At 44.4% G+C, this 18,142-nt stretch overlaps 1 protein-coding gene across 1 annotated transcript; it reads left to right on the forward strand.

Moving 5' to 3' along the window:
• Window positions 1–15,464: 15,464 nt before the first annotated feature.
• LOC134943536 (putative nuclease HARBI1) lies at window positions 15,465–17,865 on the forward strand. Its single transcript, XM_063932325.1, has 4 exons — window positions 15,465–16,007; window positions 16,091–16,463; window positions 16,763–16,784; window positions 17,786–17,865. The coding sequence occupies exons 1-3, from the start codon at window positions 15,617–15,619 to the stop codon at window positions 16,764–16,766; spliced, it is 768 nt and encodes a 255-aa protein (XP_063788395.1). The 5' UTR covers window positions 15,465–15,616; the 3' UTR covers window positions 16,767–16,784; window positions 17,786–17,865.
• The last annotated feature ends 277 nt before the right edge of the window (window positions 17,866–18,142 follow it).

Here is an 18,142-nt window from a genome sequence, read left to right on the forward strand (position 1 = left end):
CTTTTCGGACTTACAGGCGAAATGGCACTTGCCACCTGGGGTCTTTTGGCACTACTTACAGGTCCGGCACTTCTTGGTCTCCCAAGGTAACCTGGGAGGGAGGCCCACGGCCCTTACGCCGTTCGAGCGCCTCTGCGACGGTTCGTCACCCCCGACTCACTCTGTCTCCCTGCTATATAACCTGGTCTTGGCTGACTCTAGCACAACTCTCCCATCCTATACTGAGACGTGGGACAGAGACTTCGGACGGGAGCTCGGGGATGATGTCTGGGAGAAAATATTCAAACTGGCCCATGCTTGCTCTCCTAGCACACTGGTTGTTGAGACCCAGTACAAATTGATTTCTCGATGGTACAGGTGCCCTGACATTCTTTCTAAAATGGGTCTGGGCCTCCCTGACACCTGCTGGCGTTGCTCTTCCGGCCCAGGGATCCTGCTCCACATATGGTGGTCGTGTCCCTTACTCCAACTGTATTGGAAGGAGGTACTTTCACTCACAGCTGACATAACGGGGGAGACGGTGCCGAAGGATCCTCGGTTTTGGCTGTTCCATTACTCATTCAGACCTGTCTCGGGCTACAAGCACTCCCTGCTATGCCATCTCAACAACGCTGCCAAAGCGGTGATCCCTGTCCATTGGCGCTCCTCCTCTCCTCCAACTGTTAGGGACTGGCTGACCAGGATAGATTTATACATGGACTTAGATGATATAATGACCTCCGCTGATGGAGACTACTCGTCCTTCAGGGACAAGTGGGCCCACTGGCTACTTTTCAAAGACTCCCCAACCTTTAGGTCCATCCTCGCTTCCTGCTCGCCCCCGTCTTCATAGACGCTTCCTTCCCTTAATGTACTGCTCTCCACTCTATGGCTAGCAGGAGGTTCGCGCATGGACCAGGTGAACTTGACTCTGTACCTGACCTGAACCTGAACCTGATTTGAGTTTGCTTCTGATGCTCCTTCTTTTCTTTCCCCTCTTCTTCTTCTTCTCTGTTCCTCTCTGTACCTCTTTTCTTTTTCTTTCCTTTTCTTCTCCACGTAGCTTTTTGTTTTTGATTAACATGACCAACATGATGTGTTTGCCTCCAAATAGTATATATCTGTGTGTTGTGTTGTTATATTACTTTGATATAGGCCTTTCTGCTAATGGCTAAGGTGGCTTAACAGTCCTCCAGTTATTTTACGACAATGTTCTCCGCCACGACTGTCTGTATGTTACTGTTTGTTACTGTAATTGGTCTTTCAATAAACACATTTTGCACTAAACTGGGCCACAAATCAATTTATGATAATCTCAAGTATTATAAAACTTTTATATGAACAAACATTTAATATCACTTAAAAAGAAATAATCAATAAACGGCATCCAGTGATATGGTATAAAATATTAGCCACGTGACTTTTTTTGTGTCTGTTTTAGACACAACCATAATGTAAAAAAGTCCTCATTTAATGAATTATGTCCCCAAAGCTGTAAACTTTGTATCTTAATGATGATCCAATGTGATACAATGTATCCTAAAAAGGAAACAATCAACCGTGTGTCCACTTATTCTGTGCTCACCTGCCTCCGCTTTCTATACCGTTTAATTCAATAAAAGCATCCAGTCCAATTGGAAAGGTTGGGAAATAAGGAGTTTCTGAAGATACTGGGGGTATCACTCTATGAGGAAGCACCCAAGGGTGCGAAACATGTTAGAGATTTACCCTACACTCCCAAAAGGACTTACACATCTGCTGCGGACACCTGTCTATACGCTGACCTTATTCTACAAACCCTCCTGCACTCATGATTGATATTCGGACACGGCACGCCAGAGACGCCAATCATGAAGGAGAATCCGGGACTGGAGCTGACAGCTGGACAGGAGTGTTAGGGTCGGACGCGGCCCCAGCACAGGAGCAATCTCCGGTGGCTGGAGCTCACCGCTGGGAGACGCGCATGCCCCAGACAACAGCGGAGCGGTTCACAGGTACGGCTGCTCACCGTACACTCCCGCCAGAGGATAACTCTTTCAACATTGAATATTACAGCTACAAATATCTCCCACATCTGGGCACATATATTTGGGAGCAGTGAATCGAACGGTATAGAAAGCGGAAGCAGGTGAGTACAGAACAAGTGGACACACGGTTGATTGTTTCCTTTTTAGGATACATTGTATCACACTGGATCATCATTAAGATACAAAGTTTACAGCTTTGGGGACATAATTAATCTAATGAGGACTTTTTTACATTATGGTTGTGTCCAAAACAGACACAAAAAAGTCACGTGGCTAATATTTTTATAATATTTTTATACCATATCACTGGATGCCGTTTATTGATTTTTTCTTTTTAAGTGATACTAAATGTTTGTTTATATCAAGTATTATAAAACGTTTATATGAAGATATATATATATATATATATATATATATACATATATATATATATATATAAACAAATATAGAAAACCACAGCACTCGCCACCCCAGAAGTGGGGTGCAGTATCTGCACTCACCACTCATAGGGTGGGTGCATACAGCCCATGGCCACCTAACCAAATACATACAAATAGAAAATTCAGCACTCACCAATTTTTAAGGCTTTGTGATAGTGTAGAACCTGCATGAAGGTGGGGTACCTTGGCGAGCGGTATGCAGGCTTCCGTGCATTGGCCAATTCACTAACTAAACCCCCATAATTTATTTATTGATGTTGTGAGGACAAGTGGGCTTGCTATGGTGAGTGCTGAATTTTCTATTTGTATATATATATATATACACATTGGCCCTCATTCCGAGTTGATCGGTCGCAAGGCGAATTTAGCAGAGTTACACACGCTAAGCCGCCGCCTACTGGGAGTGAATCTTAGCTTCTTAAAATTGCGACCGATGTATTCGCAATATTGCGATTACTAACTACTTAGCAGTTTCTGAGTAGCTCCAGACTTACTCTGCCTGTGCGATCAGATCAGTGCTTGTCGTTCCTGGTTGACGTCACAAACACACCCAGCGTTCGCCCAGGCACTCCCACCGTTTCTCCGGCCACTCCTGCGTTTTTTCCGGAAACGGTAGCGTTTTCAGCCACACGCCCCTGAAACGGCGTGTTTCCGCCCAGTAACACCCATTTCCTGTCAATCACATTACGATCGCCGGAGCGAAGAAAAAGCCGTGAGTAAAAATACTTTCTTCATAGTAAAGTTACTTGGCGCAGTCGCAGTGCGAACTTTGCGCATGCGTACTAAGCGGATTTTCACTGCGATGCGATGAAAAAGAACGAGCGAACAACTCGGAATGAGGGCCCTTGATTGTATTGATGTGGTCTCAGTCATTTATGCACCTGGAATCTATTAGTGAATAATGGGGGTCATTCCGATCCGTTCGCACGCAGCGGTTTGTTGCTGCTGTGCCAACGGGTCCGAAATGCGCATGAAGATTGACAGAAAGAAGACATTCCTGGGCATCCCCAGACCATTGGCGGCCGTTTTCGGGGAGTGGTGGAGAAAACGCTGGCATGGTCAGAAGAACGGAGGGCGGATGTCTGACGTCAAAGTCGGGACCTGCATCGCTGGAGCCGTTGCACAGGGTAAGCAGGTCTAGGGCTAGTCTTCTTTTACACAAAACTTTTTTAGCTTAGCAGGGCTGCACAAGCGTTATCAGCCCTGCTAAGCTAAAATACACTCCCCCATAGGCGTGGACTAGTTGATCGCACCAGCAGCAAAAAGTTGCTGGCTGAGATCAACTCGGAATGACCACCAAAGTCACTAGTAAATTGTATGTTTTTAGTGCAACTAGTATCAGCTGCTACTAATTGAGCTGTGTGTACACAGACATAGCTAGACTGAATTGCTGCTTGGTTTATTTATCAATAGATGAGTTATTACAAACAAACTATTAAATGTTCACTAGCGCCTAGATAAGTTTGGTGGGCAACAAATCAGTCATACTGTGCCAACATCAGTTCATACTTGCCTACCTGACCCTCTCCATGAGGGAGAAAATACTCTGTTCCTGGACTTTCCTGGTAATGTATGATTGCCATCACCTGTGGTGAGCTAGTTAATTGATAAGAAAGGTGTTTCACCACAGGTGATGGCAATCATACATTACCAGGAAAGTCCAGGAACAGAGTATTTTCTCCCTCATGGAGAGGGTCAGGTAGGCAAGTATGCATCAGTTGTAAGATAGCAGGGCTGTCAGAAGCATGGTCAAACATTGAGCTGCATAATGTGATCTTATTCCTGCATCTGAAGGGCACATCAGCAGCTGAAATTCATCGCCAACTTGTTGAGGTGTACAGCGATAATGTCATGTCACATAAACAGGTTTGGTGTGGCAGTGCTTCACTGCTTATCTTGAACGTCCGCCTTACTATTATCAAAGACAGTGCACCAAACACAAACCTGTCTCCATGACATCACGTTACCACTATATACCTTGACTAGTTAGGGATGAATTTTAGTTGTTGACAGTGGTGCCAAGAGAGGTGGGGAGGGTACAAATTCCCTGGGCCCAGGGCGGATGGAGGGACCCAGGTGCCCCCCCCCCCCCCCCCCACACACACACACACACACACACACACTCATACCTTGAGGCAGTAGCTGCAGCTTTTCTTCTAAGCCCAGCACACGCTGCTGTATGCTGGTCTGCAATGTGTCAAGGAAAGTGCTTAAAATATATATTTTTTCTGTATTTTTTTGCTAAGAGTGCATGGTCATGCCTCCTGTGATTAGGCCATGCCCCATGAAAAGGACATGGTGGCAAAGAAAGGCTCTCCACTGCCCTGGCTGGGAGGCATGCCATGCTCCTGTGAGTGGGTGCTTCAGATGTGCTTGACATGCCCCCAGCATGCTGTGGTCACACCACCTCCAGGGGGGGCACTGGGGCCCAGAAAGTTGTTGTACTGGGGCCCAGAATTTCTCTTGGCAGCCCTGGTTGTTGATGTACCCGTTAGATGCAGAAATCTGATCACACTACGCCCCTCAATATTTGATCAAGTTTCTGCCAGCCCTGCCATCTTACAACTGATGTTGGGACAGTATGACTGATGTGAGGCGCAGTCTAATGGTTGTGACGGGAAGCAGTGTTCTACCTGCTCTGGCCGGATGAAAAATGAGGTCTATTTACTAAGCATTGGAGAGAGATAAAGTGGACAGAGATAAAGTACCAGCAAGCTAGCTCCCAATTGTCATTTTTCAAACACAACCTGTAACATTGCAGTTAGGAGCTGATCGGCTGGTACTTTATCTCAGACCACTTTATTTCTCTCCAAGGCATAGTACATACACCCCTTAAATGAAATAGAGAACATAACACACATGAGAGGTTTTGTTACCTTACTTACTGAACCACATAACTATATATACTCTCTCTCTCTCTCCCTCTCTCTCTCTCTCATTATCTCTCTTTCCCTCTCTCTCATTATCTCTCACTCCCCCTCTCTCTTTCTCTCTCTCTCTCTCTCTCTCTCTCTACTGTATATATATATATATACATATATATATATATATATATATATATATGGGAAGCCTCTGAAACAGGGGGGTCCACTCTTTTTGAAACAATCATGGAAGGCAAAGATGCTATGGATTCTCCCATTAAATGTGCATACAAATGGAGCGCTGATACTATTGCTTTTCTAGATGTATCTTTCCGGTTATCTAACCGGATTCTTCCACATCAATACACCACAAAAATACACATCGGAACACATTGCTAATGGCCAGCAGTCACCATCCACCACTGTTAAAGAAAGGCCTTCCTTTCTCACAGATGTTAAGGACAGCCCACATATGTAGTGATTACACACAACTGCCAGCACAAATGAATAAGATACTGCTAAAATTCTGAGAACATGCTGTTCCAAACTAAAGCCAAGGTTCTGTCTTTGGATGGCAATAGTTTAATAGTTTATTACAATCGACTATCAAAAATATTCAAATGGACACTTTTCCATGGATTACAACATTTGACACCTTCGGTCCAGTCATCCCCATGGCTAGCAAAGCTCTGTGACCTATTGTGCCAACAGACAAAGACCTACCAAGTTTTAATCAAGTATGGCCTATGACATGCTATAGCCGAGAACGCAACTTCAAAGATCACCTTGTCCACACTGACATTACAGGTTCTGACAAAAGATCAGTCAGTAAGAAAAAAGGTTGTTACAAATCCCAGTATGCCACTTGCAAATTTCTACTAAGTGGCAACACCTTTAAGCACCCACATACAGCCCGCATACTTCTCATTAGACATGCTCTCTTGTGAATCCAGGTTCATCATATACATTATCGTATGCCCATGCAGGTTATATTGTCTGGGCATGAGGAACAAATGAATCTTCACATGTCTGCTATTAAAGAGGCCCTACTAGGTCACTTCCGGTTCCGGGTGCATGGAGTGAGCAGCTCTGTCTCACTGCTCCACTCCGTGCCTGGCCTTTGTGACACTTTCCACAGCTGCATTAGCCTCCATTCCTCCCACATTCGGTCTCCTCGACTACCACATACCCAGGGATGGATAAATATGTTACCTTCTTGCAGCCGCTGTGCTCCCAGCAACAGGCGCTGCGGCAGGTGAAGAAGGGAGCGGACTCTGTCATGGTGCTGGACATGGAGGTGCACGCTGTCTCCCCTGCATCTAGGAAGTCTGCTACAGACACACAGGACACTGATAATACCTTCTCCCATTGGCAATGAGTCAGCTTTCACATATAGATATTTAGTGGATGCCATTACTTCCACTGTAGGGCTGCTGCTCACCAAGGCGGTAAGTGACATTACCACACAGTAACAGCAGTTAACATGCATGTTTCCACTGCTGAAAACTAGTGATGAGCGGGTTCGGTTCGTCGGAATCTGAACCCCCCCGAACTTCACCCTTTTTACACGGGTCCGAGGCAGACTCGGATCCTCCCGCCTTGCTCGGTTAACCCGAGCGCGCCCGAACGTCATCATCCCGCGGTCGTATTCTCGCGAGATTCGGATTCTATATAAGGAGCCGCGCGTCGCCGCCATTTTTTACTCATGCATTGGAAATGATAGTGAGAGGACGTGGCTGGCGTCCTCTCAGTTTTATTCAGGTGGCTGCAAATATCTGTGCTCACTGCTTTATTGTGGGGACTGGGGACCAGCAGTATTATATAGGAGGAGTACAGTGCAGAGTTTTGCTGACCAGTGACCACCAGTATTATACGTTCTCTGCCTGAAAAACGCTCCATATCTGTGCTCAGTGTGCTGCATATATCTGTGCTCACACTGCTTTATTGTGGGGACTGGGGACCACCAGTATTATATAGGAGGAGTACAGTGCAGAGTTTTGCTGACCAGTGACCACCAGTATTATACGTTCTCTGCCTGAAAAATGCCCCATATCTGTGCTGCATTGTAGTATATAGTAGGAGTACAGTGCATAATTTTGCTGACCACCAGTATATAATATATAGCAGTACGGTACAGAAGACCACTGCTCTACCTACCTCTGTGTCGTCAAGTATACTATTCATCCATACCTGTGGGGCATTTCAGTTTTGCACAGTTTGCTGACCACCAGTATATCATATATAGCAGTACGGTACAGAAGGCCACTGCTCTACCTACCTCTGTGTCGTCAAGTATACTATCCATCCATACCTGTGGTGCATTTCAGTTTTGCACAGTTTGCTGACCACCAGTATATAATATATAGCAGTACGGTACAGAAGGCCACTGCTCTACCTACCTCTATGTCGTCAAGTATACTATCCATCCATACCTGTGGTGCATTTCAGTTTTGCGCAGTATATATAGTAGTAGGTTATTGCTATTGATACTGGCATATAATTCCACACATTAAAAAATGGAGAACAAAAATGTGGAGGGTAAAATAGGGAAAGATCAAGATCCACTTCCACCTCGTGCTGAAGCTGCTGCCACTAGTCATGGCCGAGACGATGAAATGCCATCAACGTCGTCTGCCAAGGCCGATGCCCAATGTCATAGTAGAGAGCATGTAAAATCCAAAACACAAAAGTTCAGTAAAATGACCCAAAAATCTAAATTAAAAGCGTCTGAGGAGAAGCGTAAACTTGCCAATATGCCATTTACGACACGGAGTGGCAAGGAACGGCTGAGGCCCTGGCCTATGTTCATGGCTAGTGGTTCAGATTCACATAAGGATGGAAGCACTCATCCTCTCGCTAGAAAACTGCAGTGCCACTCCTAGATGGGCCAGGTGTTTGTGTCGGCCACTTGGGTCGCTTAGCTTAGTCACACAGCTACCTCATTGTGCCTCTTTTTTTCTTTGCATCATGTGCTGTTTGGGGACTATTTTTTTGAAGTGCCATCCTGCTTGACACTGCAGTGCCACTCCTAGATGAGCCATGTGTTTGTGTCGGCCACTTGTGTCGCTTAGCTTAGCCATCCAGAGACCTTGGTGCACCTCTTTTTTTCTTTGCATCATGTGCTGTCTGGGGACTATTTTTTAAATCTGCCATCCTGTCTGACACTGCAGTGCCACTCCTAGATAGGCCAGGTGTTTGTGTTGGCCACTTGGGTCGCTTAGCTTAGCCATCCAGCGACCTTGGTGCACCTCTTTTTTTTTTTGCATCATGTGCTGTTTGGGGACTATTTTTTTGAAGTGCCATCCTGCCTGACACTGCAGTGCCACTCCTAGATGGGCCAGGTGTTTGTGTCGGCCACTTGTGTCGCTTAGCTTAGCCATCCAGCGATCTTGGTGCACCTCTTTTTTTATTTGCATCATGTGCTGTTTGGGGACTATTTTTTTGAAGTGCCATCCTGTCTGACACTGCAGTGCCACTCCTAGATGGGCCAGGTGTTTGTGTTGGCCACTTGTGTCGCTTAGCTTAGCCATCCAGCGACCTTGGTGCACCTCTTTTTTTCTTTGCATCATGTGCTGTTTGGGGACTATTTTTTAAATCTGCCATCCTGTCTGGCACTGCAGTGCCACTCCTAGATGGGCCAGGTGTTTGTGTCGGCCACTTGGGTCGCTTAGCTTAGCCACACAGCTACCTCATTGCGCCTCTTTTTTTCTTTGCATCATGTGCTGTTTGGGGACTATTTTTTTTAAGTGCCATCCTGTCTGACACTGCAGTGCCACTCCTAGATGGGCCAGGTGTTTGTGTCAGCCACTTGGGTCGCTTAGCTTAGTCATCCAGCGATCTCGGTGCAAATTTTAGGACTAAAAATAATATTGTGAGATGTGAGGTATTCAGAATAGACTGAAAATGGGTGGAAATTATGGTTATTGAGGTTAATACTACTATGGGATCAAAATGACCCCCAAATTCTATGATTTAAGCTGTTTTGATGGTTTTTTGAAAAAAACACCTGAATCCAAAACACACCCGAATCCGACAAAAAAATTTCAGGGAGGTTTTGCCAAAACGCGTCCGAATCCAAAACACGGCCGTGGAACCGAATCCAAAACCAAAACACGAAACCCGAAAAATGTGCGGTGCACATCACTACTGAAACTGAATTTTCTCTATAGCCCATAACTTGGCTGATGTACAGTGTGAAGTCAAAATGCTTGAAAAGGAAAATTACAATATACAGTAATCAATAAAATGGAGGAAATTGAAAATCGCTCCAGGCGTAATAATATTAGGATTGTTGGCCTGCCTGAGTCTCTGAAAGGGCTCTCACTTGAACAATTTGTGAATCACACTTTTCCACAATTAATGGGTATAGAAGACCTCTGTAAAGATATCATAACCAACAACCCGTCCTAAATTGGGATGGTAAAAATTTACGGCTATTTAAAGACTTTTCATCTGAATTAACCAAAGCATGCAGACCATTTCTCCTATATGCAGCCATCTGATAGCTGACAAGCAGAAATTTACCATAATTTTCCCCCGACAAGCTGCGCCTGTTTGACAAGGACAGACACTATGATTTCATGTCGCCTGCAGAAGCTGCTGATTTTCTACATGACAGAGAACCTGGGGGGTCGTTCCGAGTTGTTCACTCGTTATTTTTTTCCGCTGCGGAGTGATAAGTCGCAAACTGCGCATGCACAATGTTCGCAGTGCGCCTGCGCCAAGTAAATTAGCACAAAAGTTTGGTATTTTGCTCACGGCCTAACGAGGATTTCTCATCGTTCAGGTGATCGGAGTGTGATTGACAGGAAGTGGGTGTTTCTGGGCGGATACTTGCCGTTTTATGGGAGTGTGCAGAAAAACGCTGGAGTTTCTGGGAAAAACGCGGGAGTGTCTGAAGAAATGGGGGAGTGTCTGGGCGAACGCTGGGTGTGTTTGTGACGTCAAACCAGGAACGAAACTGACTGAACTTATCGCAGTGTAGGAGTAAGTCTGAGCTACTCAGAAACTGCTAAGAAATTTCTATTCGTAATTCTGCTAATCTTTCGTTCGCAATTCTGCTAAGCTAAGATACACTCCCAGAGGGCGGCGGCTTAGCGTGTGCAATCATGCTGCTAAAAGCAGCTAGCTAGCGAACAACTCGGAATGAGGGCCCACGTTCAGAATCTGATATCTCAGATCCAACCTAATGGTTCCTTATACTGAGCCTTCTTTTCACCTACACAGGCATGTCAGTATCTGCATAACTTTATTATTGCTCCTCAAACGTACACTCACCGTCTGGGCTGATGTACACGTTGTACCTTCGTCCACATAATATCTTTCAGTTTGCAGTGAGGAAATTGTTATATTCATTAGCCGGGCACGGAAGGAGATATTCTTCGCGTTCATGTTAAAGTGTTTTCTATACCTGCTGGTATTACCGTGTTTGGCTATTGGCCCTCATTCCGAGTTGGTCGCTGAGATTCATCGCATCGCAAATGTACGAAAACTAAGTGTCTGTGCATGCGCAAAAGCGTAAATACGCATGCGCGAGTACATACGTACGACATTAGTGCAAAACTGCCAAATTTAAACCAACACGTAACTGGCAAACGAAAACGAGGAGTGGCGGAGGCGTGGCGGAGGCGAGACTTCGCAATGCTCCGACATGGGCGTGAAAGTGGGCGTACAGTGTGGGAGTATGCAACTCGCAATGGGCGTGTTTTTCGCAATTATACCTTGTCGCTGTTAAATCTAACATAGGAAACCGTAGCAACCTTCACGCAGCAGCCGAGTAGGTCTGCAGTTACTCTACATTTGCAAAGTACTGTTACCAAGTGTGTATGCAGTAATTAGCTGTTAATTGGAGAGCACATTCATCTGATGGCCAATTACTAGCTAATTACTGCGCAGATGAAAGTTAGCAAATAGCAATTGTCTGAACCAACATTACATGTTTATTCTACTCACATATAAATCACACACACTGCCAAATAAGGTTGTTTTTAGTGTTAAAGTTGGTGTGTAAACATTTTTTTTTAAATGTTTGTAAGAATAACAAATACAAACAAGTGAAATAAACATTTAAATGTAAAGCTGCAACATTTTTGCTAAAGAAACCCACAACCAAATAATGCAGCATACCCTTTCATTTTGTCAGAAATGTAACATTAATTTTTGTTTATAATATTTGACAATGTTTTAAATGAATCAATAGATAAATCTAAAAAGTGTTGTGTCAGTTTACTTAATATGGACATTAAAGTGTGGTGCAAAGCATACCTGTATTTGTTGGATGATGCAATTTTGTGGGAGAAATTGCAGATTGGTCCACAAGTGTCTATATGCTGACCTAATTTTTCTGGAACTAACATTTACCTAATGCATTACCTTGAATAAATTGCACAATTTTTAAATAATTTTTTTTTATTACTGTAGTAAGATTTCACAACATGAAAACAACATGGCTACACGTGAGTCTCACAGGCAGAGATGGACCAAGCAGCAAGCATATGGCACTGACACAAATGATAGAGCAGAACTTAGTACTCTGCAAAATTCAGCTTCTGACTAAATTATAATTTGTAATCAAAAATAATACATATTACACACCCTGCCACACAAAAATTTGGACACAACTGAGAAAGAATTAGGATCCACCACACAAACACAACTATACATAGCACACTAGTAAGAGGAAGATGGCTCTGGTGTTTATACCCAAAAACTCACAGGCTACAATACCTCCAAACATAAATAATACATTTCACTAAGAGGGAGTTATCCATTCTGGCCACACAAGCCAACTCCAAAATAACATAGAGGCAACATGAAAAACATGGGTGCTGGCCATCTGGAGAGACATCACTTTCTTTTTTTTCTCCCTGCCTGAGGCTGTTCTTCTTGGCTTGGTCTGCGGAGCGACCTTCGTTGGGCCTGCCCAGTGGGCTGTTCTTCCTGGGCAGGGGCAGGGAAGGGAGCCGATGTGGGTGGCTCTCTGCCACTGTGGGCAAGGGAGACAGCGATGGCCTGGAGCCCTTGCAAGATGTTATTTGCAAGGCTTTGGAATGAGGAGGCAAGTTGTTCTTGGCCCTGCCTGATCTCTGCCAGACCTTGGCAGAGTTGAGCAACACCTTGCTCAACACTGGTTCGGTGCTCAGTGAGCCGGACAGCTATCTGGCTTACCTCCCGGAGGATCCCGTCTTGAAACGCATTTAGGCTCTCACCATACCTAGCGATTTCAAGCAGGATCTCCGGGATAGCAGAGGGTTGGGTGGGGGGGCCAGTAGGAACCTGCAGAGGTGGGATTTGTGGCCCCACACTGGCAGACCCACTAGGTCCCTCCACCTCAGCCTCAGCCACATAACCCTCCTGTGACTCAAACTGATCATCCCCCTGTGCTGTGTTTTGTGGCAAGCAAATAGAAGAATGTGTGGGAAAAGAGTACAATAAAAAATTAGATTTAATTTTATAAATACTGTTTAAATTGCAGACAAATACATGTGTAAACTTACCTGGCAAGTCATGTCCCGTCAGGATCTCAGGCAGGTCCGTGTCCATATTAGACACCCCTTGTGCCTCCTCATAACTGACACAGGCCATCGCCATCTCCTCCAAGTCTGTATACTCCACAGCGACAGATGGTCCTCCCCCTGTAGCCCTTGAGGCATTCCACTCCGCAGACCTCTTTGCCTTCAGGCGGGATTTAAAGTCGGCCCACCTACATATGTATTGTGAAAGAGGGGCAAAGTAGAGTATTATTATTTGTGTATGTAAATATCTAGGACACATGTTCGGCTTCTGTTTGCTATACATAACATCACATGTCACTACATTTTTAAGACAACTTAGCACAGAAAAAGGACTGGCAAGATGCACTTACCGTCGTCTAACTTCCTGCGATGTTCTGACGACAGAGCCAACTTCATTCACAGAATGTGTGATGTCCCTCCAGATGCGATCTTTTGTAGCAGCACCCATGTTTTTGGGGCCTCTATGTACTTTGGACATGGCCTGCGTGACCAAGACACGCAACTCCCTCTTAGTGAATGCTGGCTGTCTTTTCTTACGTCTGGAGGTAGCCTGTGAGGTTTCTTCCTGCTGCTCCTCACCATCTTCCTCCTCACTAGCAGCTTCTGTCTGTTGTGTTTGTGTGGCTAATGCTGATTCCTCCTCAGTTTGTCCAGTATGTGTGTGTGGCAGGGTATCCCCACTCAATTGTTGTGGCTCAGAAGCAGACATTTGCAGAGTACTAGGTCCTGCCTCTTCACAATCCGCAGAGGCGTATTCCAACATCCGCTTCTGGCACTCTAGGCGTTTTTTCGCCAATGCCATCTGCTGCTCTGCAATGCGGGCCATCTCTGCTGCTATTTCCTCACGAGAAGCCATGTTTGCGATGACGTGTGTACGCCGAGGTGTGTGCTTATTTATACCTACGTGCGGGGCGTTCATTCACACAGGTGTACAGTGTTAATCTTGGTAATGATTGCACTGCTTATTTAAGGGCCTACTTTGCACGCTGTGAGTGTTGGTAGTTTGGAGTTTGTATTTGTCAGTTTGGAGTTTGTTGGGCTGTGCGTGAAGGTGCTATTGTGCTTTTCAGAGTGAGTAATTGTCAAGCATACATTTGTCCGTTTGTTCGCGTTTAGAATATAGACGGTATAGCATTATTTTTGCGAAAATCCGTTTGTGAGTATTCGTGCATTCGTCTTGTTCCTATTTTTTTTTTTAAATTATATTTTTGAGGATTATTTGTAATTCTTTTTATCACATATATATTTGGTTTGTCCATTTTTTACACTAAACCTGTGCTTCAGTGTTGCAGTTTTGTGGACTAATGTTACTATGTTGTTTTTACTGTAATTTTTGTTCTCTTGTAGGTTTTTTTTTTGGGTGAAGTAACCCCTTTTTGTTGATTTCAAGGAGTGTAATCTATAACTCGAATTTGCCTGTTGTTTTCTTTGGAGCAGGTAAGTGCCCTTGGCCTGTGTTGGTGCCTGTTTGTGTGAATGGTCTCTATGTTGTTTTTACTGTAATTTTTGTTCTCTTGTAGGTGTCTTTTTTTGGGTGAAGTAACCCCTTTTTGTTGATTTCAAGGAGTGTGATCTATAACTCGAATTTGCCTGTTGTTTTCTTTGGAGCAGGTAAGTGCCCTTGGCCTGTGTTGGTGCCTGTTTGTGTGAATGGTCTCTATGTTGTTTTTACTGTAATTTTTGTTCTCTTGTAGGTGTCTTTTTTTGGGTGAAGTAACCCCTTTTTGTTGATTTCAAGGAGTGTGATCTATAACTCGAATTTGCCTGTTGTTTTCTTTGGAGCAGGTAAGTGCCCTTGGCCTGTATTGGTGCCTGTTTGTGTGAATGGTCTCTATGTTGTTTTTACTGTAATTTTTGTTCACTTGTAGGTGTCTTTTTTTGGGTGAAGTAACCCCTTTTTGTTGATTTCAAGGAGTGTGATCTATAACTCGAATTTGCCTGTTGTTTTCTTTGGAGCAGGTAAGTGCCCTTGGCCTGTGTTGGTGCCTGTTTGTGTTTGTTCAAAGTGTTTTGCTTATGTTTGTCTGCCATCTTGATAATAAATGTTAAATTTATTTCAAGGATTGTTGTGCAAAGTAGTGCTGTTCTTGCCTGTACTAGCTACTAAAGGGATAACTTTGGTTGTTGTTTTGTAATTTATTTTTAGCCTATTTTGCTTAAATTTTTCGTAGGTGTTTGTGATGTGTTTGATGCTCTGAGTATTGTTTTTTTTATTTTTTATATTAAAATGATTTTAAAATATGTAGGTTTCAAACTTTTAATTTGTTTTTTTTCCTTTTTGGTATCATTTTCATTTTGATCCTGAATTGAACACAGAAAATATGTCTTATGCTCCTGCAGTAAGTTGACACCCCCTTTTTAAAAAAATGTTTTGTTGTATATTTTTTGAGCTTTGCTTTTGTCTTATTCAACATATCTGTTATATTTTTTTTAAGTGTGTGATGTCAGTGTTTATCGCAGCAGAAGCCCTACCTCCCCAACCCACGGCAGCACTCCCACCCCAACCGCCAGCCCCACAACCACAACCGGCTCCTCATCAACCAAGGCAACGGAGGCGTGCTAGGCCACCAATTTTCCAACCCCGTGTCCTACTTTTTGGGATGCCAGATGATGTTGCTGTGCGTAGATACAGGCTGCCACCACATCTAATCCTAGACACTCTCTCCATAATAGAGAGTGATCTGGAGTCTTCAATTCGGTATCCTACAGCAATACCACCATTGACACAATTCCTTGCTGTGTTACATTTTTTGGCTACAGGCTCTTATCAGCATGTGGTTGGAGACCTGGCTGGCATGTCGCAGGGCCAGTTCAGTAAGGTCCTGCGGCGTGTCTGCCAGGCTTTCCTAAAGCGTGTGAAGCAATTTATTGCTATGCCTTTGGATGTTGGTGCCCTAGATGTGGTGAAGCGGCAATTTGAGGAAGGTGGTAGTCGCTTCCCACATGTTATTGGGGTTGTGGATGGCACACATGTAGCTATTCAGCCACCAAGACATAATGAAGAAATTTTTAGAAACAGGAAACTGTTTCATTCTCTGAATGTAATGGTTGTTTGTGGGCCATCCCTCCAGATCCTTTCCCTGAATGCAAAGTTTCCCGGAAACTCCCATGATGCGTATGTCATTAGACAATCAGGGATATGGCACAGATTAAGATCAAGTCAACGAGCAGACATGTGGTTATTGGGTGAGTTGGCCCACTACTTTTTGCCTAAAATTACTAATTTTTACAAAATATACTCTTTCTAATTTTTTATTCTCATCAAACAGGAGACCGTGGATATCCTTGCACCCCCTGGCTCATGACTCCTTACCCTAATCCCAGGCCAGGACCACAGACGGCATTTAACTCCGCGCTTACTGCCACTAGGCAGCTGGTGGAGCGCACAATTGGGGTCCTTAAAGGCCGGTTTCGTGTGCTCCACCGCACTGGTGGCGACATCATGTATTCGCCGGAGATGGCAAGTAAACTAGTGGTCCTGTGCGCTATACTACACAACATCGCGGTAAGGAGTAGCGTAGAGCTTCCTCAGACAGAGGAATTGCCTGATGAGGAGCCAGGGGTTGTCCGACACTTCGGTGGGGGGAGTGTTACACGGAGGGGGAGCCAAGTCAGGGCAAGCATTGTTGCAGAATATTTCAGGTATAGTTTTTTTTTATTCTAACAAAAAAAACACAGTATGCTTATGTTCATTTTGTAATTTTGAATTTTTTAAAGCTATTGTAAGGTCATTGTGTAATTATTTTGGTGTGTGGGAATCTGTAATATTTTTGATAAAAAATATCCGTAAACAGGTTAAGCTTACAATGTGTTATTTGCAAATATAATAATGTTATGTTGCTAAATAGTGTCCTTATTTGTTTTGTTTCCTAAAAACATGTTTTTTGAAACAAACACACAAACAAATTAAAATGAATGTTGACCACTTTGTGACTGTCCAGCTGAATGATCACACAAACTGTGGTGAGTACACAGATATGTTTCGAAATTTAAACAAAACTGTGTGTGTGTCTGTGTCTGTGTTTGTGTTGGGGTTTTTTTTTTTTTATTCCTTCTGCGACTGCGTATTTCCGCTCGTGCGATTTAACACTCTGCTCTTCCCAGCATTGCAAAGATCAATAAAGTTATTAGAAATGACAGCATAGATTTTGGACCAATCACATGCTAACAGACACTATAAATATATGCCCAAATAAGGAAAACGCCATTGCCATGATGCGTGCGGCACCTTTCACCAGGCGGGAGCTCCGCGTCCTGGTTGCGGTGATGGACCGCCGCGTAGGCCGCGTTGGGCGCTTCATCCCAAATCGGGTTAAGCGCGAGGCCTACGCGGAGGTCCGCCACCTACTGCGGTCTCGCGTCCGCAGCAGGCGGACAATCATCCAGCTGGAGAGGAGATGGAGTGATCTCCGCAGGAGGACTCCTGAACTGTTGGCGGAGATCCGCCAGCAAATCAGGGAAATGCATGCACGCAGTAAGTTACATTACATAAGATTAATAGCATAAAATTTGCAAATTTACACTAAGTGGTAGGCTAATAGCAACACTGAGTGAACAATTTATAAAAATAGGACAGTGTGTGTGGTTAGGGCAAACAGTACTGACTGTGTCAAAGTGTTACCAAACAAGTGCATGTTGTACAGAATTAATACCCAGGCAGGAAACTGTACCCAAAAACTTGATCAGTGGTGTCTATATAATAAGGTGGCTTGAATAGTGATCTGGTGATGTTGCCTAGACCAATCAATATGACTCAATGGAATAGATTAAGGAATGAGCGTCCAAATAATTTTTTTGAAACATTTTGGTTGCTGGGGCCAACATGAAGAGGATTTTAAAATGTGTTGTTAAAATAAAAAAAAAAAAAAAATGTGTTTTTTACATGGAACAGAACAGTGTAATTTACAAATGTTTAGTATGTAATTTAACATGCAAATAAAATTTACCAACAAATATCATTATAGGACGACCACAACGGCAAAGACATCCAGTGAGCCCACATCAGGCAGCTTCTCAGCCCCCTTCCCCTTCTCACTCCCCCTCCACTTCCCAATCCCCCTCCCCTTCTCACTCCCCCTCCACTTCCCAATCCCCCTCAGCTTCCCAGTCCCCCTCAGCTTCCCAGGCCCCCTCAGCTTCCCAGGCCCCCTCAGCTTCCCAGGCCCACTCCCCTTTCCACTCCCCTTCTCAGCCCACCTCTCCTTCTCTTTCTGTGACCCCTTCTCCTCCTTCCCAGTCCCCTTCTCCTTCTACTTCCAACTCCCCTTCTCAGCCCCCCTCACCCTCTATTGGCCTAACATTCTCTCCGCCCCCCTCGCCCT

Source organism: Pseudophryne corroboree, chromosome 7, assembly GCF_028390025.1.
Source record: "Pseudophryne corroboree isolate aPseCor3 chromosome 7, aPseCor3.hap2, whole genome shotgun sequence".
NCBI lineage: Eukaryota > Metazoa > Chordata > Amphibia > Anura > Myobatrachidae > Pseudophryne > Pseudophryne corroboree.